General features: G+C 40.9%; 1 protein-coding gene across 11 annotated transcripts in view; it reads left to right on the top strand.

Moving 5' to 3' along the window:
- Nca (neurocalcin homolog) overlaps positions 1-20,904 on the top strand; it is a 716,194-nt gene extending 695,290 nt beyond the window's left edge. For 7 of the 11 annotated variants that reach the window (XM_071675475.1, XM_071675469.1, XM_071675472.1 and 4 more), the window contains 2 exons: positions 757-948; positions 17,143-20,904. In XM_071675475.1, the coding sequence (XP_071531576.1) occupies positions 757-948; positions 17,143-17,340 (390 nt within the window). In that variant the 3' untranslated portion in view covers positions 17,341-20,904. The remainder of the gene's footprint in view (positions 1-756; positions 949-17,142) is intronic. The other 4 variants (XM_071675479.1, XM_071675477.1, XM_071675478.1 and 1 more) reach the window with 1 other exon arrangement.
- The last annotated feature ends 3,055 nt before the right edge of the window (positions 20,905-23,959 follow it).

Here is a 23,959-nt window from a genome sequence, read left to right as displayed (position 1 = left end):
GTGGCTAAAATTTACCTCTGTAGTTGAGGGTTATCAGGATACAGGTGTATTGTTGTTTTGCTTGTATTAAAACTCAATATATAGGTATGGTTTACTTTATACTATGCTGTATGACTGTGCCTTGCTTTGCTTGGTATAATTTTCTGTATTGTATGTATTTTTTGAAGATTAACAAATTTTTCAGACAGTTTTGGACTTGATGTTTTACTTTCAGCTGAATGAAATACAAAATTTAAATTACTTTAAAATATTTAAGTAGACATTTTAGAGGTTTTGGATTAGACTGTCTGTGCTGGTAGCAAAGCAAGAGTATGTAAGGGCTGGAGTTAAAATGTCGTTTCATGACCTGGTTGCCAAAATAGTGTTTTGTCATGGTTTTATGGCTTGGGCAACCTTAACCCTTGCCCTTATATTCTGACTGTGTAACTCAAGCTACTTAAAGGTCAAACCTCGTTCCCTTGACCCCTTAATATTGTGAATGATTAACTTTCATGAGTGACCTGCATGGAACCAGGTAATTACATCATATATTTAAAGTTGGGAGTTTTTTAGTAGAATTGATAATGGAGTATAGGCACAGATAGAATTTAAACATTCATTTTCTCTATTGAGTGAAAATGAAGAACATGCAACTTCTGTCCAAGATAGAAACTGTCTCATTTAGGTTGTGAGACTATCACAAAACAGCCAACAAGGGGCAATCCTAACGAGGTTTGACTATATTATGTGCAACTCGTCATCACTTACCTTCCCAAGCAGTTTGCGGAGCACGTGTTCCGGACCTTCGATGCCAATGGAGATGGCACCATAGACTTCCGGGAGTTTCTCTGTGCACTCTCTGTCACATCTAGAGGCAAACTGGAGCAAAAGCTGAGGTGGGCCTTCTCAATGTATGACCTAGATGGCAATGGATACATCAGTCGACAAGAGATGCTGGAAATTGTCACGGTAAGAATATCTCTTTTCTGTTTTCTTTCTTTCAGCATCTCTGGAATATGATTTGATATTCCATTTTACATTGATGATATTTCTTTATACTTAATAAAACTGAGAATAAACATCATAAGGAAAAGTTGGAAGAGGATCTAACCATCCTGAATGCACAAAGTATAGGTAAAAACCATGTTATCAAGAATTTTATCAGTGAATGGAAATGCTTGGTGAAAAGAGGAAGTTTAGGAGTTACAGTAAGGAAGAGGTATGTTGTAATTTACAGTGTATAACATGCATTGATAATTGCATGCACAAAGTCCCTCACATTTTTGCCTGGTTAGGTAAATTTGTAACTTTTTTGCACAAATAAGAAGACATGTTAGTATAACCTTAGGATGAATATGACCATGTGATTTTATGTGCATTCATATATACTTACTACTTACTTCTTGCCCCAGGAGTTCCTTCTGTCTTTGTGAGGCTCTTGCAGCTCTCAAGAAGCCAGCCACATCCAACAGCCAGGCCCATAGGTCATAATGTGCAGTGATATTGTGTGTTTGTCTGTGTGAAGAGTGTGCAGGTCAGTTGAGTGGTAAGTGCTTCGTGTCCATTATAGCAGAGTCATTGTGGGTATGAAGGGTCTTGGGATATGCTCAAATGGTGTTGTTGAGTAGTAGGGATTGATGAAGTTAGGAGCATAGCTGGGAAAGTGTGACTCGTGGTTCTTGTACAAGTTGTTTTTTAATGGGTGTATGTCTGCTGAGTTGAAGTATAAGACTGAGTAGGAAAGGTGGGTTATTTTAGTGTTTGCCAGATTTTTTTGCTGTGTAATTGTTTTGTCAATGTTATATATTTGTTGGGTTGAGGGACTTTATGAGCAGAGGTTGCTGAAGTGTGAGGCAGGGTGGGAGGGTCTAATGATGTTGCACAGAATTGACTGCCAGTCATGTTGAGATGGGATTGTGTATGAGGGTATTTGTTTTATAATGTAGGTGTTGAATGTTTGTGGTTACTACACAGCCATGATTGTTCTGAGCGCACAATTTTGTGTGGTTTGCAGCTTTGTTTCACTTACTTTTAAAGGAATGGAAGACTAGGCAGGTGGGGCATAGTTTAGAATGGAGCAGATGGAATTGTTGTAAAGGATGTTATGGGATTCTTTTTTTTCTTGTACAAATCTCGTGCCAATTAGTTTGTGAGTTGTTTTTTGTTGATGTTTCAGGTGTAGAGAGCATATGTCACGTGTGTCGTATGTAATGCCTAGAATATATGGGGTTTTGTTTGGTGGGAGTGACTGTCCACTCAGGGTGACTGGAATGTGAGCAGAATTTGTGTCTGTTTGGGGTTAAAAGAGTGATTGAAGAGTCTTTGGAGATGCAGACATTGTGTTCTGGGTGAGCCATTGTTCAAATTGTGTAATGTTCTGCATGTGTGTTACTGCTTCTTTGGTGTTAGTGTATTGCAATGTGATTGTATGGTCATTTCATATACAAGGACCTCCATGTAGTGGTTTACAGAAGGTAATGGATGATCATGTAGGAAAAAACTGAAGAGGAATGGAAAAAGAATTGCTCCTTGGGGAACTCCACTGTAGAGTTTAAGTGTTTTAGAGGTGAAGTTATTATGACTTTGTCTTGATAGTCAGCTATGAAACTTGCCAATCATTTTTGTGACTTCACTGTGACAGCCAGATAGGAAATTCACCAATCATTTTTCAGTGTTGTGGAGAGTAGTGTGAAGTATCTTTTGTTTGAAGCTGTGTCAGAGAACAGTGTTAAATGCTTTGTTGATGTCTGTTGCTACTAGTATTGTGCAGGAGGGCATACGTGGTTGGTGGAAGCTATCTAGGATATGTTATGTGAGGTTACTGTGTACTGTAGTGGTGGAATGGTTGAGTGTGAAGCTTTGTATTGTGGGTGAGATTTTTTTTTTTAATCTTTTGTTGAACAATTTTTCAGTTTGGATACTAAGGATATATGTGATATAGGGCAATAGGAGGAGGAAGCATTGGGCACTTTGAAGGGTTTCAGGTTTGGTATTATGTTGTCAAGTTTCCAGATTTTTAGGCTTTTGTTGTGTAGCTAGTAGGTGAAGATATCTGTAAGTGCATGGATTGCAAATTGGTCAAAGTGTTACATGTGAAAATTTTATATGTTGTTAAGGCCTTAGCAGGAGTGTTCATTAAGATTTTAATTACATTAACTGTATCAGTTGGGGTAAAGGGTAGGTGGCCAGCTATTTCAGGATGGATTTTGCATAGGATTTTCATGACCTTCCTGTTTATGGGTGAGGTTGGTTTGTGGCTGATTCTCGAGTCATATCACTCGAGTATGTTCAAGTGTTCTTTGGGAGAAGGGATGTCATTGGAAGGAGTCAGGTGGCTAGATTGTGCAGTAATAGTTGGTCTTCTTTAATGTGCACCAGAGTTGGTTGCTGTGGGTCTTGATGTTTGTTTTGCTGAGACAAGATTACCAATTTTCAGTTTGTCTTTCAGTGATTTTGTTGGTGATGGCATTGTTTAGAGTATGAATTTGTTCTTTGATTTCTGATGATGGTGAGTGATTGTGTAGGAGCTGGTTTTGTTTTATGAGGTGTGTAACTTGTGGGGAGAGGTTTGGGTGGAATTTTTCTCAATGCCCTTGTGTTATGGGCTTTTTGCTGAGTTGATTAAGTGTGTTGATGAAATGTTCCATAAATAACTTTAATATGGGAAATCATCTATACTGAACTCTTGGAGCTCTTTTTCAGTACACCATATGAAGAAGTCAGTTGAATTTCCTGTAGTTTTTGTAAGTCTTTTTGATGGTTGTATGGACTGGATGGACAAGGGGGAGTGTTATCAAGATGGGTAGGTGGTCAGAGGGGAGTTTGTGTAACATAGTCCAGGTTGGTTGTCAGAGTGTGATGAATTGGTGAGCTGAAGATGGTAGGTAAAGCTGTTGGTGGAGGTGATGGGTTGGGAGGCTAACTGGCTGGTTACATAGGTCGAGGATATTAAGAGATTCCAAATATTTATCTATTAGTAGGTGGTCAGAGGACAGTTTGTATAGCATTGTCCAGGTGGTCCATGTGCAGAACTGGTGAGCAGAAAATGGTATGTGGTGAAGTTAGCAGGAGGAGGCAGTGGGTAGGGAGTCTAGTTGACTGGCTACGTGGGTTGAGGATATTAAGAGGGTGCATATATTCATTTATTCATTATTCACTCATTCATAATTACCCCAAGACTAATTTCTATGAAAGTGAAGGGAGTCTAGTTGACTGGCTACGTAGGTTGAGGATATTAAGAGGTTGCATATATTTATTTATTCATTATTCACTCATTCATGATTACCCCAAGACTAATTTCTTTGAAAGTGACCTATTGTTGTCAGGGGGACAAAGGAAAAAACATTTACCTACCACAAAAGCTCCAGGCAGACTGACCACCACCTGTTGCTACCCCGGGGTCCCCCCATTCCAACCAGCATCCATGAGCTGCACCAGTATTTTTCATTTCAAGAGTCATGTTTTACTTTCAGTAGCAGGGAAATGTAAACTCCTTTAGAGTGAGAAGCTCTGTCACAAGACTGCACTCCCAATGATATAGTCTCACCAAAGAGGAATTTTCACGCATGGTGTAACCTCAAGCGAGCCATCATGAAACTACTTATTATATGGTAGAATGGCAAAAAGTGAGAGCAAATGACATGAGAGAAGCAGTAAGGGCATGTGCAAAAGATGCATGTGTCATGAGAAAGGTGGGCAGATTACAAAGGGTAGTGAGTCGTGGGATGAAGAAGTAAAGGTGTTAATGAAGGAGAAAAGAGGGGCATTTGGTTGAAACTTACATGGAAAGAGTGCAAATGACTGTGAGATATATATAAGAAAGCAGCAGGAGGTCAAGAGGAAAGTGCAAAGGTTGAAAAAGAGGGCAAATAAGAGTTGAGGTGAGAAAGTATCACTAAATTTTAAGGAGAATAAAAAGATGTTTTGGAAGGAGATAAATAACGTGGGTAAGACGAGAACAAATGGGAACATCGGTGAAGGGGGCAAAGGGAAAGGGAGATGTGATAATAGGCAGTAATGAAGTGAGAAGATGGAGTGAGTATTTCGAAGGTTTGTTGAATGTGTTTGCTGATAGAAGGGCGAATGTTGGGTGTTTTGGTCAGGGTGATGTGCGAAGTGAGAGGGTCAGGGAGAAAGGTTGGGTTAACAGAGAATAGGTGGTGAAAGCTTTGCAGATGAAAGCCGGCAAGGAGGCAGGTTTGGATAGTATTGCAGTTGAATATATTACGAAAGCGGGTGACTGTGCTGTTGCTTGGTTGATGAGGATATTCTTGATGAGGTGCCTGAGGATTGGCGGAATGCATGCATAGTGCCATTGCACAAAGGCAAAGGGGATAAAGGTGAGTGTTCATAATACACAGTCATAAGTTTTTTGAGTATTCCTGGTAAATTATATGGGAGGATATTGATTAAGGGTGAAGGCATGTACAGAGCATCAGATTGGGGAAGAGTAGTGTGGTTTCAGAAGTGGAAGAGGATGTAAGGATCAGGTGTTTTCTTTGAAGAATGTGTATGAGAAATACTTAGAAAAACAGATTGATTTACATGTAGCATTTATGGATCTGGAGAAGGCATATGACAGGGTTGATAGAGATTCTTTGTGGAAGGTCTTATGAGTATATGGTGTGGGAGGTAAGCTGCTAGATGCAGTGAAAATTTTTTACCAAGGATGTAAGGCATGTTTACAAGTAGGAAGAGAGGACAATGATTGGTTCCCAGTGAAGATCAGTCTGCGGCATGTCCCCATGGCTGTTTAATTTGTTTATGCATGAGGTGGTTAAGGAGGTAAATGCAAAAGTTTTGGAGAGAGAGGCAAGTAAGCATTGGGGATGAGAGAGCCTGAGAAGTGAGTCAGTTGTTGTTTGCCAAGGATACGGCACTGATGGCTGATTTAAGTGAGAAACTGCAGAAGTTGGTGACTGAGTTCGGTAAAATTTGTAAAAGGAAAAAGTTGAGAGTATATGTGAATAAGAGCATGGCTATTACATTCAGTAGGGTTGAGGGACAAGTTGATTGGGACGTAAGTTTGAATGGAGAAAAATTGGGGGAATCAGTGTTCTAGATGTCTGGGAGTGGACTTAGCAGTGAGTGGAACCATGGAAGCGGAATTGAGTCACAGGGTGGGGGAGGAGGCGAAGGTTCTTGTAGCAATGAAGCAAAGACCTGATCCACACATTCTCTACCACTTCTGAAACCACACTCCTCTTTCCCAATCTGATGCTCTGTACTTGCCTTCACCTTCTCAACCAATACCCTTCCATATAATTTCCCAGGAATACTCAACAAATTTATACCTCTGTAATTTGAGCAGTCACTTTTATCCCCTTTGCCTTTGTACAATGGCTCTATGCAAGCATTCCACCAATCCTCAGGCACCTCACCATGAGTCATACATACATTGAATATATATATATATATATATATGGTAGAGGATGTGTGGATCAGGTGTTTGCTTTGAAGAATGTATGTGAGAAATACTTAGAAAAGCAAATGGATTTGTATGTAGCATTTATGGATCTGGAGAAGGCATATGATAGAGTTGATAGAGATGCTTTGTGGAAGGTACTAAGAATATATGGTGTGGGAGGCAAGTTGTTAGAAGCAGTGAAAAGTTTTTATCGAGGGTGTAAGGCATGTGTACGTGTAGGAAAAGAGGAAAGTGATTGGTTCTCAGTGAATGTAGGTTTGCGGCAAGGGTGTGTGATGTCTCCATGGTTGTTTAATTTGTTTATGGATGGGGTTGTTAGGGAGGTGAATGCAAGAGTTTTGGAAAGAGGGGCAAGTATGCAGTCTGTTGTGGATGGGAGAGCTTGGGAAGTGAGTCAGTTGTTGTTCGCTGATGATGCAGCGCTGGTGGCTGATTCATGTGAGAAACTGCAGAAGCTGGTGACTGAGTTTGGTAAAGTGTGTGAAAGAAGAAAGTTTAGAGTAAATGTGAATAAGAGCAAGGTTATTAGGTACAGTAGGGTTAAGAGTCAAGTCAGTTGGGAAGTAAGTTTGAATGGAGAAAAACTGGAGGAAGTAAAGTGTTTTAGATATCTGGGAGTGGATCTGGCAGCGGATGGAACCATGGAAGCGGAAGTGAATCATAGGGTGGGGGAGGGGGTGAAAATCCTGAGAGCCTTGAAGGATGTTTGGAAGTCGAGAACATTATCTCGGAAAGCAAAAATGGGTATGTTTGAAGGAATAGTGGTTCCAGCAATGTTGTATGGTTGTGAGGCGTGGGCTATGGATAGAGTTGTGCGCAGGAGGGTGGATGTGCTGGAAATGAGATGTTTGAGGACAATCTATGGTGTGAGGTGGTTTGATCGAGTAAGTAATGTAAGGGTAAGAGAGATGTGTGGAAATAAAAAGAGCGTGGTTGAGAGAGCAGAAGAGGGTGTTTTAAAATGGTTTGGGCACATGGAGAGAATGAGTGAGGAAAGATTGACAAAGAGGATATACGTGTCAGAGGTGGAGGGAACGAGGAGAAGTGGGAGACCAAATTGGAGGTGGAAAGATTGAGTGAAAAAGATTTTGAGTGATCGGGGCCTGAACATGCAGGAGGGTGAAAGGCAGGCAAGGAATAGAGTGAATTGGATTGATATGGTATACCGGGGTTGACGTGCTGTCAGTGGATTGAATCAGGGCATGTAAAGCGTCTGGGGTAAACCATGGAAAGTTCTGTGGGGCCTGGATGTGGAAAGGGAGCTGTGGTTTCGGGCATTATTACATGACAGCTAGAAACTGAGTGTGAACGAACGTGGCCTTTGTTGTCTTTTCCTAGCACTACCTCGCACACATGAGGGGGGAGGGGGATGTTATTCCATGTGTGGCGAGGTGGCATTGGGAATAAATAAAGGCAGACAGTATGAATTATGTACATGTGTATATATGTATATGTCTGTGTGTGTATATATATATATATATATGTACATTGAGATGTATAGGTATGTATATTTGCGTGTGTGGACGTGTATGTATATACATGTGTATGGGGGTGGGTTGGGCCATTTCTTTCTTCTGTTTCCTTGCGCTACCTCGCAAACGCGGGAGGCAGCGACAAAGCAAAATATAATAATAAATAAATAAATAGATAGGGGAGAAAGAATACTTCCCACGTATTCCCTGCGTGTCGTAGAAGGCGACTAAAAGGGGAGGGAGCGGGGGGCTGGAAATCCTCCCCTCTCATTATTTTTTTTTTTTTTTTCATTTTCCAAAAGAAGGAACAGAGAAGGGGGCCAGGTGAGGATATTCCCTCAAAGGCCCAGTTCTCTGTTCTTAACGCTACCTCGCTAGCGCGGGAAATGGCGAATAGTTTGAAAGAAAAGAAAAATATATATATATATATATATATATATATATATATATATATATATATATATATATATATATATATTGTTACGAACTCAATACTTATTAAGGTCGCCAATTCATATGTTACAAATACTACTGGTCCTTGCCTTGCAAGGACGTTATAGATTTGTCAAGTTGCACAACTCAGGATAACACAATAATAAAGTTATGGGATTGAATTAAAGACCAGCATTACATTAAAACTACTTTTAATGAAAGAAATCAAGTGTACAAAGATAGGCACATAAATCAAGCATGAATCATTACGTTAACACTGAAAGTGAGTCTAACATTGAACATGAGATAACATTCCAGATAAGATTTCAAGCCAGGAGATCTCTTTCTTGTGACACTTAGTTACGCTTGACGTGACACAATGAACTTCATCGTTAAACTTATCTAAACCTGATGTAACACAGTAAACACTTAGCTAAATCTGATGTAACACAGTAAACACTTATAGCACAACACTCGGGTAATGGGCTTATAGCACAGCAGGGCTTATAACACAGCACTCGGGTAACGGGCTTATAGCAGTAACGGCTTATAGCACAGCAGGGCTTACAGGTTTACAGGCTTATGGGTTTACAGGCTGACAGGTTTACAGCAGGGGACACCATCCACCTCGCTGGGCTTCAGAGAGAGGAATCGAATCTCAGCGGGTGTAGTGGGTACAAGAAGACAAGCGTTCACCCTTGCTGCTATAAACCTTACATTTTGATTGGCTATAGAAATATAGGAGCAATCCTTATTGGTTGGAGGGTCCCAAAGTCTCGGCGTAGTTACACTCTCGTAAAATGCTGGGTGGACAGAAAGTCCGAGCCAGCCTCAAGCATCACTCCTCTGATAAGAAATAGATAACAACACACACGTGTTTGTAACAATATATATATATATATATATATATATATATATATATATATATATATATATATATATATATATATATATATATATATATATTTTTTTTTCATACGATTCGCCATTTCCCGCATTTGCGAGGTAGCGTTAAGAACAGAGGACTGGGCCTTAGAGGGAAAATCCTCACCTGGCCCCCTTCTCTGTTCCTTCTTCTAGAAAATTAAAAAAAAACGAGAGGGGAGGATTTCCAGCCGCCCGCTCCCTCCCCTTTTAGTCGCCTTCTACGACACGCAAGGAATACGTGGGAAGTATTCTTTCTCCCCTATCCCCAGGGATAATATATATATATATTTTTTTTTTTTTTTTTTTTTTTCAAACTATTCGCCATTTCCCGCGTTAGCGAGGTAGCGTTAAGAACAGAGAACTGGGCCACTGAGGGAATATCCTCACCTGGCCCCCTTCTCTGTTCCTTCTTTTGGAAAATTAAAAAAAATTGAGAGGGGAGGATTTCCAGCCCCCCGCTCCCTCCCCTTTTAGTCGCCTTCTACGACACGCAGGGAATACATGGGAAGTATTCTTTCTCCCCTATATATTTTTTTTTTTTATACCTCATCGCTGTCTCCCGCGGTTGCGAGGTAGCGCAAGGAAACAGACGGAAGAAATGGCCCAACCCCCCCAATACACATGTACATACACACGTCCACACACGCAAATATACATACCTACACAGCTTTCCATGGTTTACCCCGGACGCTTCACATGCCTTGATTCAATCCACTGACAGCACGTCAACCCCTGTATACCACATCGCTCCAATTCACTCTATTCCTTGCCCTCCTTTCACCCTCCTGCATGTTCAGGCCCCGATCACACAAAATCCTTTTCACTCCATCTTTCCACCTCCAATTTGGTCTCCCTCTTCTCCTCGTTCCCTCCACCTCCGACACATATATCCTCTTGGTCAATCTTTCCTCACTCATTCTCTCCATGTGCCCAAACCATTTCAAAACACCCTCTTCTGCTCTCTCAACCACGCTCTTTTTATTTCCACACATCTCTCTTACCCTTACGTTACTTACTCGATCAAACCACCTCACACCACACATTGTCCTCAAACATCTCATTTCCAGCACATCCATCCTCCTGCGCACAACTCTATCCATAGCCCACGCCTCGCAACCATACAACATTGTTGGAACCACTATTCCTTCAAACATACCCATTTTTGCTTTCCAAGATAATGTTCTCGACTTCCACACATTTTTCAAGGCTCCCAAAATTTTCGCCCCCTCCCCCACCCTATGATCCACTTCCGCTTCCATGGTTCCATCCGCTGACAGATCCACTCCCAGATATCTAAAACACTTCACTTCCTCCAGTTTTTCTCCATTCAAACTCACCTCCCAATTGACTTGACCCTCAACCCTACTGTACCTAATAACCTTGCTCTTATTCACATTTACTCTTAACTTTCTTCTTCCACACACTTTACCAAACTCCGTCACCAGCTTCTGCAGTTTCTCACATGAATCCGCCACCAGCGCTGTATCATCAGCGAACAACAACTGACTCACTTCCCAAGCTCTCTCATCCCCAACAGACTTCATACTTGCCCCTCTTTCCAAGACTCTTGCATTTACCTCCCTAACAACCCCATCCATAAACAAATTAAACAACCATGGAGACATCACACACCCCTGCCGCAAACCTACATTCACTGAGAACCAATCACTTTCCTCTCTTCCTACACGTACACATGCCTTACATCCTCGATAAAAACTTTTCACTGCTTCTAACAACTTGCCTCCCACACCATATATTCCTAATACCTTCCACAGAGCATCTCTATCAACTCTATCATATGCCTTCTCCAGATCCATAAATGCTACATACAAATCCATTTGCTTTTCTAAGTATTTCTCACATACATTCTTCAAAGCAAACACCTGATCCACACATCCTCTACCACTTCTGAAACCACACTGCTCTTCCCCAATCTGATGCTCTGTACATGCCTTCACCCTCTCAATCAATACCCTCCCATATAATTTACCAGGAATACTCAACAAACTTATACCTCTGTAATTTGAGCACTCACTCTTATCCCCTTTGCCTTTGTACAATGGCACTATGCACGCATTCCGCCAATCCTCAGGCACCTCACCATGAGTCATACATACATTAAATAACCTTACCAACCAGTCAACAATACAGTCACCCCCTTTTTTAATAAATTCCACTGCAATACCATCCAAACCTGCTGCCTTGCCGGCTTTCATCTTCCGCAAAGCTTTTACTACCTCTTCTCTGTTTACCAAATCATTTTCCCTAACCCTCTCACTTTGCACACCACCTCGACCCAAACACCCTATATCTGCCACTCTGTCATCAGACACATTCAACAAACCTTCAAAATACTCATTCCATCTCCTTCTCACATCACCACTACTTGTTATCACCTCCCCATTTACGCCCTTCACTGAAGTTCCCATTTGCTCCCTTGTCTTACGCACCCTATTTACCTCCTTCCAGAACATCTTTTTATTCTCCCTAAAATTTACTGATAGTCTCTCACCCCAACTCTCATTTGCCCTTTTTTTCACCTCTTGCACCTTTCTCTTGACCTCCTGTCTCTTTCTTTTATACTTCACCCACTCAATTGCATTTTTTCCCTGCAAAAATCGTCCAAATAAGTGAGCTTGGGAAGGAGACCTGTGTGAGGAAGTATCAGGAGAGACTGTGTACAGAATGGAAAAAGGTGAGAACAATGGAAGTAAGGGGAGTGGGGGAGGAATGGGATGTATTTAGGGAATCAGTGATGGATTGCGCAAAAGATGCTTGTGGCATGAGAAGAGTGGGAGGTGGGCTGTTTAGAAAGGGTAGTGAGTGGTGGGATGAAGAAGTAAGAGTATATATATATATATATATATATATATATATATATATATATATATATATATATATATATATATATATATATCTTTTCTTTCTTTCATATTATTTGCCATTTCCCGCATTAGCGAGGTAGCGTTGAGAACAGAGGACTGGGCCCTTGAGGGAATATCCTCACCTGGGCCCCTTCTCTGTTCCCTCTTTTGGAAAATTAAAAAAAAAAGTGAGAGGGGAGGATTTCCAGCCCCCCGCTCCCTCCCCTTTTAGTCGCCTTCTACGACACGCAGGGAATACGTGGGAAGTATTCTTTCTCCCCTATCCCCAGGGATAATATATATATATATATATTCATTTATTTCTTTTGCTTTGTCACTGTCTCCCGCATTAGCGAGGTGGAGCAAGGAAACAGACGAAAGAATGGCCCAACCCACCCACATACACATGTATATACATACACGTCCACACACGCAAATATACATACCTATACATCTCAATGTATACATATATATATACACACACAGACATATACATATATACGCATGTACATAATTCACACTTTCTGCCTATATTCATTCCCATCACCACCTCACCACACACGAAATAACAATCCCCTCCACCCTCATGTGTGCGAGGTAGCACTAGGAAAAGACAACAAAGGCCACATTCGTTCACACTCAGTCTCTAGCTGTCATGTAATAATGCACTGAAACCACAGCTCCCTTTCCACATCCAGGCCCCACAGAACTTTCCATGGTTTACCCTAGATGCTTCACATGCCCTGGTTGAATCCATTGACAGCATGTCGACCCCAGTATACCACATTGTTCCAATTCGCTCTATTCCTTGCACGCCTTTCACCCTCCTGCATGTTCAGGCCCCGATCACTCAAAATCTTTTTCACTCCATCTTTCCACCTACAATTTGGTCTCCCACCTCTCCTTGTTCCCTCCACCTCTGACACATATATCCTCTTGGTCAATCTTTCCTCACTCATTCTCTCCATGTGACCAAACCATTTCAAAACACCCTCTTTTGCTTTCTCAACCACACTCTTTTTGTTACCACACATCTCTCTTACCCTATTATTACTTACTCGATCAAACCACCTCACACCACATATTGTCCTCAAACATCTCATTTCCAGCACATCCACCCTCCTGCGCACAACTCTATCCATAGCCCACGCCTCGCAACCATACAACATTGTTGGAACCACTATTCCTTCAAACATACACATTTTTGCTTTCCTAGATAATGTTCTCGACTTCCACACATTCTTCAAGGCTCCCAGAATTTTCGTCCCCTCCCCCACCCTATGATTCACTTACGCTTCCATGGTTCCATCCACTGCCAAATCCACTCCCAGATATCTAAAACACTTAACTTCCTCCAGTTTTTCTCCATTCAAACTTACCTCCTAATTTACTTGACCCTCAACCCTACTGTACCTAATAACCTTGCTCTTAATCACATTTACTCTCAACTTTGTTCTTTCACACACTACCAAACTCAGTCACCAGCTTCTGCAGTTTCTCACATGAATCAGCCACCAGCGCTGTATCATCAGCGAACAACAACTGACTCACTTCCTGAGCTCTCATCCACAACAGACTGCATACTTGCCCCTCTTTCCAAAACTCTTGCATTCACCTCCCTAACAACCCCATCCATAAACAAATTAAACAACCAAGGAGACATCACACACCTTTGCCGCAAATCTACATTCATTGAGAACCAATCACTTTCCTCTCTTCCTACATGTAAACATGCCTTACATCCTCGATAAAAACTTTTCACTGCTTCTAACAACTTGCCTCCCACACCATATATTCTTAATACCTTCCACAGAGCATCTCTATCAACTCTATCATATGCCTTCTCCAGATCCATAAATGCTACATACAAGTCCATTTGCTTTTCTAAGTATTTCTCACGTACATTCTTCAAAGCAAACACCTGATCCACACATCCTCTACCACTTCTGAAACCACACTGCTCTTCCCCAATCTGATGCTCTGTACATGCCTTTACCTTCTCAATCAATACCCTCCCATATACTTTCCCAGGAATACTCAACAAACTTATACCTCTGTAATTTGAGCACTCACTTTCATCCCCTTTGCCTTTGTACAATGGCACTATGCAAGCATTCCACCAATCCTCAGGCACCTCACCATGAGTCATACATACATTAAATAACCTTACCAACCAGTCAACAATACAGTCACCCCCTTTTTTGATAAATTCCACTGCAATACCATCCAAACCCACTGTCTTGCCAGCTTTCATCTTCCGCAAAGCTTTTACTACCTCCCCTCTGTTTACCAAATCATTCTCCCTAACCCTGTCACTTTGCACACCACCTCGACCAAAACACCCTATATCTGCCACTCTATCATCAAACACATTCAACAAACCTTCAAAATACTCACTCCATCTCCTTCTCACATCACCACTAGTTGTTATCACCTCCCCATTAGCCCCCTTCACTGAAGTTCCCATTTGGTTCCTCGTCTTACGCACTTTATTTACCGCCTTCCAAAACATCTTTTTATTCTCCCTAAAATTTAATGATATTCTCTCACCCCAACTCTCATTTGCCCTCTTTTTTACCTCTTGCACCTTTCTCTTGACCTCCTGCCTCTTTCTTTTATACATATCCCACTCATTTGCATTATTTCCCTGAAAAAATCATCCAAATGCCTCTCTCTTCTCTTTCACTAATAATCTTACTTCTTCATCCCACAACTCGCTACCCTTTCTCTTCCTCTCTTCCTACATGTACACATGCCTTACATCCTCGATAAAAACTTTTCACTGCTTCTAACAACTTGCCTCCCACACCATATATTCTTAGTACCTTCCACAGAGCATCTCTATCAACTCTATCATATGCCTTCTCCAGATCCATAAATGCTACATACAAGTCCACTTGCTTTTCTAAGTATTTGTCACATACATTCTTCAAAGCAAACACCTGATCCACACATCCTCTACCACTTCTGAAACCACACTGCTCTTCCCCAATCTGATGCTCTGTACATGCCTTCACCCTCTCAATCAATACCCTGCCATATGATTTACCAGGAATACTCAACAAACTTATACCTCTGTAATTTGAGCACTCACTCTTATCCCCTTTGCCTTTGTACAGTGGCACTATGCAAGCATTCTGCCAATCCTCAGGCACCTCACCATGAATCATACATACATTGAATAACCTTACCAACCAGTCAACAATAGTCACCCCCTTATTTAATAAATTCCACTGCAATACCATCCAAACCTGCTGCCTTGCCGGCTTTCATCTTCCGCAAAGCTTTTACTACCTCTTCTCTGTTTACCAAATCATTCTCCCTAACCCTCTCACTTTGCACACCACCTCAACCAAAACACCTATATCTGCCACTCTGTCATCAAACACATTCAACAGACCTTCAAAATACTCACTCCATCTCCTTCTCACATCACCACTACTTGTTTTCACCTCCCCATTAGCCCCCTTCACTGAAGTTCCTATTTGCTACCCTTGTCTTACGCACTTTATTTACCTCCTTCCAAAACATCTTTTTATTCTCCCTAAAATTTAATGATACTCTCTCACCCCAACTCTCACTTGCCCTCTTTTTCACTTCTTCAGACAAAAGAATGGCCCAACTCACCCACATACATATGTATATACATAAACGCCCACACACGCACATATACATACGTGTACATTTCAACGTATACATACACAGACATAGACATATATACACATGTACGTATTCATACTTGCTGCCTTCATCTATTCCCATCGCCACCCTACCACACATGAAATGACACCCATCTCCCCCCACGCACATGGGAGGTAGTGCTAGGAAAAGACAACAAAGGCCACATTCGTTCACACTCATTCTCTAGCTGTCATGTGTAATGCAACGAAACCACAGCTCCCTTTCCACATCCAGGCCCCACAAAACTTTTCATGGTTTACCCCAGATGCTTCACATGCCCTGGTTCAATCCATGGACAGCACATCAACCCCAGTATGCCACATCATTCCAATTCACACTATTCCTTGCACGCCTTTCACCCTCCTGTATGTTCAGGCCCTGATTGCTCAAAATCTTTTTCACTCCATCCTTACCTCCAGTTTGGTCTCCCACTTCTCCTCATTCCCTCCACCTCTGACACATAATATCCTCTTTGTCAATCTTTCCTCACTCATTCTCTCCATTTGACCAAACCATTTCAATACACCCTCTTTTGCTCTCTCAGCCACATTCTTTTTATTACCACACATCTCTCTTACCCTTATATTACTTACCTGATCAAACCACTTCACACCACATACTGTCCTCAAACATCTCATTTCCAACACATCCACTCTCTTCCTCACAACCCTATCTATAGCCCATGCTTAACAACCATATAACATTGTTGGAACCACTATTCCTTCAAACATACCCATTTTTGCTCTCCAAGATAACATTCTCGCCTTCCACACATTCTTCAACACTCCCAGAACCTTCACCCCTTCCCCCATCCCGTAACTCACTTCCGCTTCCATGGTTCCATTCACTGCTAAATCCACTCCCAGATATCTAAAACACTTCACTTCCTCCAGTTTCTCCATTCAGACTTACCTCCCAATTGACTTGTCCCTCAACCCTACTGAACCTAATAACCTTGCTCTTATTCACATTTACTCTAAGCTTTCTTCTTTCACACACTTTACCAAATTCAGTCACCAGCTTCTGCAGTTTCTCACCCGAATCAGCCACCAGCGCTGTATCATCAGTGAACAACAACTGACTCACTTCCCAAGCCCTCTCATCCACAACAGACTGCATACTTGCCCCCCCTCTTCAAAACTCTTGCATTCACCTCCCTAACAACCCCATCCATATCACAATGTCCTCCAAAAGCAAAGATTTGAACAGCTACCATTTGTGTGGGAACTCAGTACATTCAATACTAGTCTGTGAATGTATTGATGTACGACATCACATTTAGACCAGTCTCATGTTGTTGTGATTACATTCATCATAATTTGAGTAAAATGTTCAACATGAATACTTTTAAACATTCCAGGCAATTTATAAGATGGTTGGCTCCGTGATGAAGATGCCAGAAGATGAAAGCACTCCAGAAAAACGTACAGACAAAATCTTCCGTCAAATGGACAAGAATAAGGATGGCAAGTTAAGTCTTGAAGAATTCATTGAAGGGGCTAAGAGTGACCCATCTATTGTGCGTCTGCTGCAGTGTGACCCTCAGTCATCTCAGTGACCTATGTGACCCTAACCTAACCTTAAATAACCTAAGTATCTGATAAAACCTTAACCTTAATAATTACTCTTGACCATAATAAACTCCCACAGTCTCAGACATCCCATTAGTATTAAAAACAGAATCTTGATACTGATATCCTCCTTCAAACTGTCCACAGTCTTCCTTTATTCTTTTGACCTTTCCAAGCATTCCGCTGTCCTGCTCTTATCCTCCTTTCCAGACCCTTTTGCATCAGCACCTTCTGAACCCACACAAGATTCTCTGTTTTATAGGTCAGATTCTTTATTCCCACACTCCCAGCTTCACTTAGCTTTGAATTACCCCAATCTCACCCACTCGTCCTTATCCTTAACTAGCCCCTGGAGGGTTATAAGGACTAGGTGCTTACGATGTGGATCACATCGTCGCCTCGCTGTTTTGAAATGCCGACCTCTAGCCCTATATCACATGTATGTTAGGCTTCAATTGGCAATTAACCTGCTAAAGAGAGCAACTGAAGGGCTATATTTATTTTCTAGCATTAGATAGATACTGGGCTGAAAGTGTTAAGGAATGTAACTTTTGTAATGAAGCTGGGCCTATGTGGAAGGTGTGGGTTGTGTGGGGTGAACAAATGTACAGAGTAGGAGGATGTCTGCTCCTGCCTAGCCCTCCTGTGTGTACTGCATGTTACCTGCACAAAGATTTCCTTGTCTGGTGCTCACCTGTCAGAGTCAAAATAAGTAAGAACAAAGGTGTAGCAACATATAGGGTTTGTAATTTTTCAACAATCCCAGTTGTACTTAAATAGCGGAGAGTTGGCTTTCCATTGTCGGATGTTCTGAGTCATTCTACATACCATTTACATGTATTCCATCTCTATTTTCATTTACATTTTGTCACAATTGCATGTTTATACTGGCAGGTGTTTGATTTTCCCATATTCCATGAAAAGCCTCTGACAAAAATCAGTGGTTATGAATGATGTAAAATTTATATTTTGTAAAATGTAGTAGGTTTATCCAAAGGCTGGTAATGAGTTCTGGAAACTGTAGGTGTATGAATTAAGGAGAAGGTAACTGATGAGAGATATTTGCAAAGAAACTAGACATCATATTAAAGTAATTAACTGAAATAAGTACTATGACTGATGCATACAGTAAAACTATCACTGAAAGACTAGCAATGTATATTTAACATTTAGAATGTTTTGTAAGTTTACAGTTACCTTCTTCTCAATCTGTTGTACTTGTGACCTTGTGAGTAATGTTAAGCTATAACAAGTATTTACATTTAGGCATATTTTCATTAAGTTACATTATGAAAAAAAGCCTAAGTGGGAGGCCTGATGAATCATAATTGCTTAACTTAAGAAAAATGCAAATTGTGCATAAGCATTAAAATGTAGTCGGAAGTGACGTGGATATGGGAGCTGCCAGAGAGCTACGCTTCTTGATATGAATGTGGTCAAGTTTTCCCTGCCTTTGCAATCAGTGTGTATTCAACTACTGTTCTTCATCTCTGTGCCAAAACATAAGGATTTTTTTTCTACATACAAATGACTCCCTAGTTCCACTGGCACTCTCATAGGGTAGCAGTGGGGCACTGCCTTCTTGTCTCGTGGGTAGTGGAAGATTGTGGTAACCCTAAACAAGGAGGGGGTTGAGGTTTACTGTAATAATGTAAGTTCAACTCTTCATTAAAGTATTATGGCTATAAATATCTTCCTTATACCCACATTGTTTAACCTGCCTCACCTCTGCTAGGTCCTGTTTATTTCATTTATTAAGAGTGCTAACAAATTATGGGTACCTCCAATTTTTTCCAGTTTACTGCCTTGATTCATATGGAGATGTTTCAGACATCCTTAATTATTGTGTGCACAAAATATGTTTTATGACCACCAGTTTTGTGCCATTGTTTGGGATATTATTAAGGTGATATAATTCAGTTTATAATAATAAAAATTAGAACTTTGACAATGGGCCAAAGTTGCTGATCATCTTACCTAGACTTACAAGTTGTGGATGAACACAAAACTTCTTAAAAGCATGAAATTAGTTTTTAAAAGTTTTGGTCCAGGTTCTCGTAAACTTCCCATTTTGTCATTATTAGATAGTGGCAATGGATTCCATGTTTTTCACATACATATTATATATCTTGTTTTTTAAGAAAAATACTTAGAACTTAGATAATATAAAGATGATCAGCATTTCTTGTTCATTGTTGAAGGGAATTAATAGTCTGAATTCCCAGATAAATACAAGTGGATTTAAACTAGGAAAACTCCATCATGTATAGTTTGCAACACATTTTTTAAATGAAATCCTCAATTACCACTTGTGTGTCCTGAATGTGAATTTGTCTGTGAAAACAATCATATTTGATAATTCTGGCATAATGACCAGGCATAAAATTTATATCTATTTTGGTAAGCCATCACATGTGTGCTGCATAATGTCTGAGTGTCTTTCTGTGATTACCACTGTTGTGTTAACTGATGACGCTTGATGACTGTGCTGTACTCAAAGTCAGGTCTGTATTTATTGCTTATTTTTGCCATTTATTGTTGTCTAAGGGGTTGGCCATAATGCCTCCCCATAGCACAGGCTGCTTTGAAGTGTAGAGTGTCATCACTTGAGCTGTAGTGTTTCAAGTTTTTGCTAGGGTACATTGCTAGAAAGACCACTGCTCGCCACCATCATTGCCACTTATGCCTCTTCCTCTCACTGTCAAGTAGAGGTGGATCAGGAAAGAAGGGATTTTGTGGGATTTGTGCAGTTTCAGCATTTTTTGGAACTTTTTAATCTACAGTATTGTGATCTAATTCCTTGCATTGATTTCTGTGTTCCACAAAGAGTTGCACAATATCATTTTTTATTGATAGACATTGGGGTCAGGTGCTTGCTTTCAATTATCTGGTTGCACAGTGCCTACCATAAATTTCTTGTGCATCTACCTGTGCCTAACCCCAAATCAGGTTGCTGTTTGATAAGGCTGATTGAAGTTAACCACAGTGCAACTTCCTTTTCATTGTATGGTTCCTGTATTGAATGAAATTGTACATGTAATGTGACCAGAAAGGTGGTCTGTGTAGACTGTGCTTGAGCTAAGGCTTTGGATGACATCAGTTTGCCTCATTAACTGTTTAGATGATACTTGGTTTGATATATCATTGAAAATAGATTGTGAAAAAAATACACATTTCTTTGGCTCTATGTGACTCTACTGCAAAGCACCTTCTGCAGTACATCAAAAGAAAAAAAAAGGGAAATCACCCTATGTGAAATATTTGATATTTTTCATGTTTTCTCATTTAATTTATGGTGCTTACATTATCAACTATGTGGAATACAGTATACATCATAAACAGTAATTGGCTTTACAACAACAAGTGAAAGCTACAGACTTATTCAGTGCTGTTGATTACCTATGACACTGAATACCAGTGGCCAGAGCTGAGTCACAGTCTTACACTTGTGCACACTCAAGAACCAAAGTTGATGTTTTGTCTGGTTTCCTTCTTGTTGTATTTTCCTGTGAGACGGAGTATCAAATAAAAGTACAGCAACATGAACTATTGTCCACTTAGTTTGAATATCCCATTATCTTACAAAGTATTCCTTGGGATAGGGGAGAGAGAATAATACTCATGCATGTCCTGCATTTCCTAGAAGCCAATGAAGAGGGGCAGGAGCAGGGGCTGGAAATCTTCCCTTCTTGTACAGTTATTTTCCAAAAGAAGGTAGCTGATTCCATAATGAATTAAGCTTAATAATGTGTGTGAAAAGAAAAGGCTGAGAATTGAAGTGAACAAAAGTATGGTAATGTCATACAATGAGGAAGAGAGAGATACAAGATGGCTTGAGTGTGAAAGAGGAGTATATGGAAAGTTTTAAGCATGTTGGAGTAGACTTGTAGTGGATGGAACCATAGAGGCAAAAGTGAGTTATAGGGTAGAAGAATGGACTTAAGCATGTACATAGAGAGGTCTTTATCTGCTAAGGCAATGATGGGTATGATTTAAGGTAGAGTAATCCTGACAGTGTTATATGGACACAAATTTTATGCCATGAATGCAAAAGAAAGGAAAAGCATAGACATGTTGGAAACAGAATGCCTGAGGGCGATAAGTGGTGTAAGGTGGGTAGCCTGAGTAAGAAATAACCGTGTAAAAGTGAGGTAGGGTAGTAAGTGTGCTGACATGGTTTAGACAAATGGATAGGTTGATTGAAGATTGACTGACTAAGAGGACCTACATAGTAGAAGCAGAGATATGGGTTGACCAAGGAAATAGAAAGATACAATGAAAGAGGCTTTTAAGTGTTGAGGCCTGAACATTCAGGAAGGTGAAGATGCACAGGATAGAATGAAGTAGAAAACATGGTTGTATATGGGAATGGAAACAAGGACTTAAAAGTAGGTGAGGAAAACATGGAAAAGCCCTAGTGGCTTGGATCTGGATGGTATGCTCTACTTTCACTGCATTATACGTAGGACTGGGATATAGCACAATATAGGGAAAATGATTTGGTAAAAAGAGAAGAGGTAGTAAAAGCTTTGCGGAAGATGAAAGCCGGCAAGGCAGCAGGTTTGGATGGTATTGCAGTGGAATTTATTAAAAAAGGGGGTGACCGTATTGTTGACTGGTTGGTAAGGTTATTTAATGTATGTATGATTCATGGTAAGGTGCCTGAGGATTGGCGGAATGCTTGCATAGTGCCATTTTACAAAGGCAAAGGGGATAAGAGTGAGTGCTCAAATTACAAAGGTATAAGTTTGTTGAGTATTCCTGGTAAATTATATGGGAGGGTATTGATTGAGAGGGTGAAGGCATGTACAGAGCATCAGATTGGGGAAGAGCAGTGTGGTTTCAGAAGTGGTAGAGGATGTGTGGATCAGGTGTTTGCTTTGAAGAATGTATGTGAGAAATACTTAGAAAAGCAAATGGATTTGTATGTAGCATTTATGGATCTGGAGAAGGCATATGATACGGTTGATAGAGATGCTCTGTGGAAGGTACTAAGAATATATGGTGTGGGAGGCAAGTTGTTAGAAGCAGTGAAAAGTTTTTATTGAGGATGTAAGGCATGTGTATGTGCAGGAAGAGAGGAAAGTGATTGGTTCTCAGTGAATGTAGGTTTGTGGCAGGGGTGTGTGATTTCTCCATGGTTGTTTAATTTGTTTATGGATGGGGTTGTTAGGGAGGTGAATGCAAGAGTTTTGGAAAGAGGGGCAAGTATGCAGTCTGTTGTGGATGAGAGAGCTTGGGAAGTGAGTCAGTTGTTTTTCGCTGATGGTACAGCGCTGGTGGCTGATTCATGTGAGAAATTGCAGAAGCTGGTGACTGAGTTTGGTAAAATGTGTGAAAGAAGACAGTTAAGAGTAAATGAGAATAAGAGCAAGGTTATTAGGTACAGTAGGGATGAGGGTCAAGTCAGTTGGGAAGTAAGTTTGAATGGAGAAAAACTGGAGGAAGTAAAGTGTTTTAGATATCTGGGAGTGGATCTGGCAGCGGATGGAACCATGGAAGCGGAAGTGGATCATAGGGAGGGGGAGGGGGCGAAAATCCTGGGAGCCTTGAAGAATGTGTGGAAGTTGAGAACATTATCTCGGAAAGCAAAAATGTTTATGTTTGAAGGAATAGTGGTTCCAACAATGTTGTATGGTTGCGAGGCATGGGCTATGGATAGAGTTGTGCGCAGGAGGGTGGATGTGCTGGAAATGAGATGTTTGAGGACAATATGTGGTGTGAGGTGGTTTGATCGAGTAAGTAATGTAAGGGTAAGAGAGATGTGTGGAAATAAAAAGAGCGTGGTTGAGAGAGCAGAAGAGGGTGTTTTGAAATGGTTTGGGCACATGGAGAGAATGAGTGAGGAAAGATTGACCAAGAGGATATATGTGTCAGAGGTGGAGGGAATGAGGAGAAGTGGGAGACCAAATTGGAGGTGGAAAGATGGAGTGAAAAAGATTTTGAGTGATCGAGGCCTGAACATGCAGGAGGGTGAAAGGCGGGCAAGGAATAGAGTGAATTGGAGTGATGTGGTATACCGGGGTCGACGTGCTGTCAATGGATTGAATCAGGGCATGTGAAGCGTCTGGGGTAAACCATGGAAAGTTCTGTGGGGCCTGGATGTGGAAAGGGAGCTGTGGTTTCGGGCATAATTACATGACAGCTAGAGACTGAGTGTGAACGAATGGGGCTTTTGTTGTCTTTTCCTAGCGCTACCTCGCACACATGAGGGGTAAGGGGGATGTTATTCCATGTGTGGTGAGGGGCGATGGGAATAAATAAAGGCAGACAGTATGAATTATGTACATGTGTATATATGTATATGTCTGTGTGTGTATATATATGTGTACTTTGAGATGTATAGGTATGTATATTTGCGTGTGTGGACGTGTATGTATATACATGTGTATGGGGGTGGGTTGGGCCATTTCTTTCGTCTGTTTCCATGCGCTACCTCGCAAATGCGGGAGACAGCGACAAAGCAAAATATATATCATGTCATCCAATTCCATGTAAATAAAGGAGTTAGGAACCACATGCCAAAGAATTCACAAAATATACCCAAAACATTACATAAATAATGGAAATAATGTACCAAATAATACTCAAAATGTCATCTGAGGA

This window comes from Panulirus ornatus, chromosome 21 (assembly GCF_036320965.1).
Source record: "Panulirus ornatus isolate Po-2019 chromosome 21, ASM3632096v1, whole genome shotgun sequence".
In the NCBI taxonomy this organism is placed as follows: Eukaryota; Metazoa; Arthropoda; class Malacostraca; order Decapoda; family Palinuridae; genus Panulirus; species Panulirus ornatus.
This window is presented reverse-complemented; position numbering and strand designations above follow the sequence as displayed.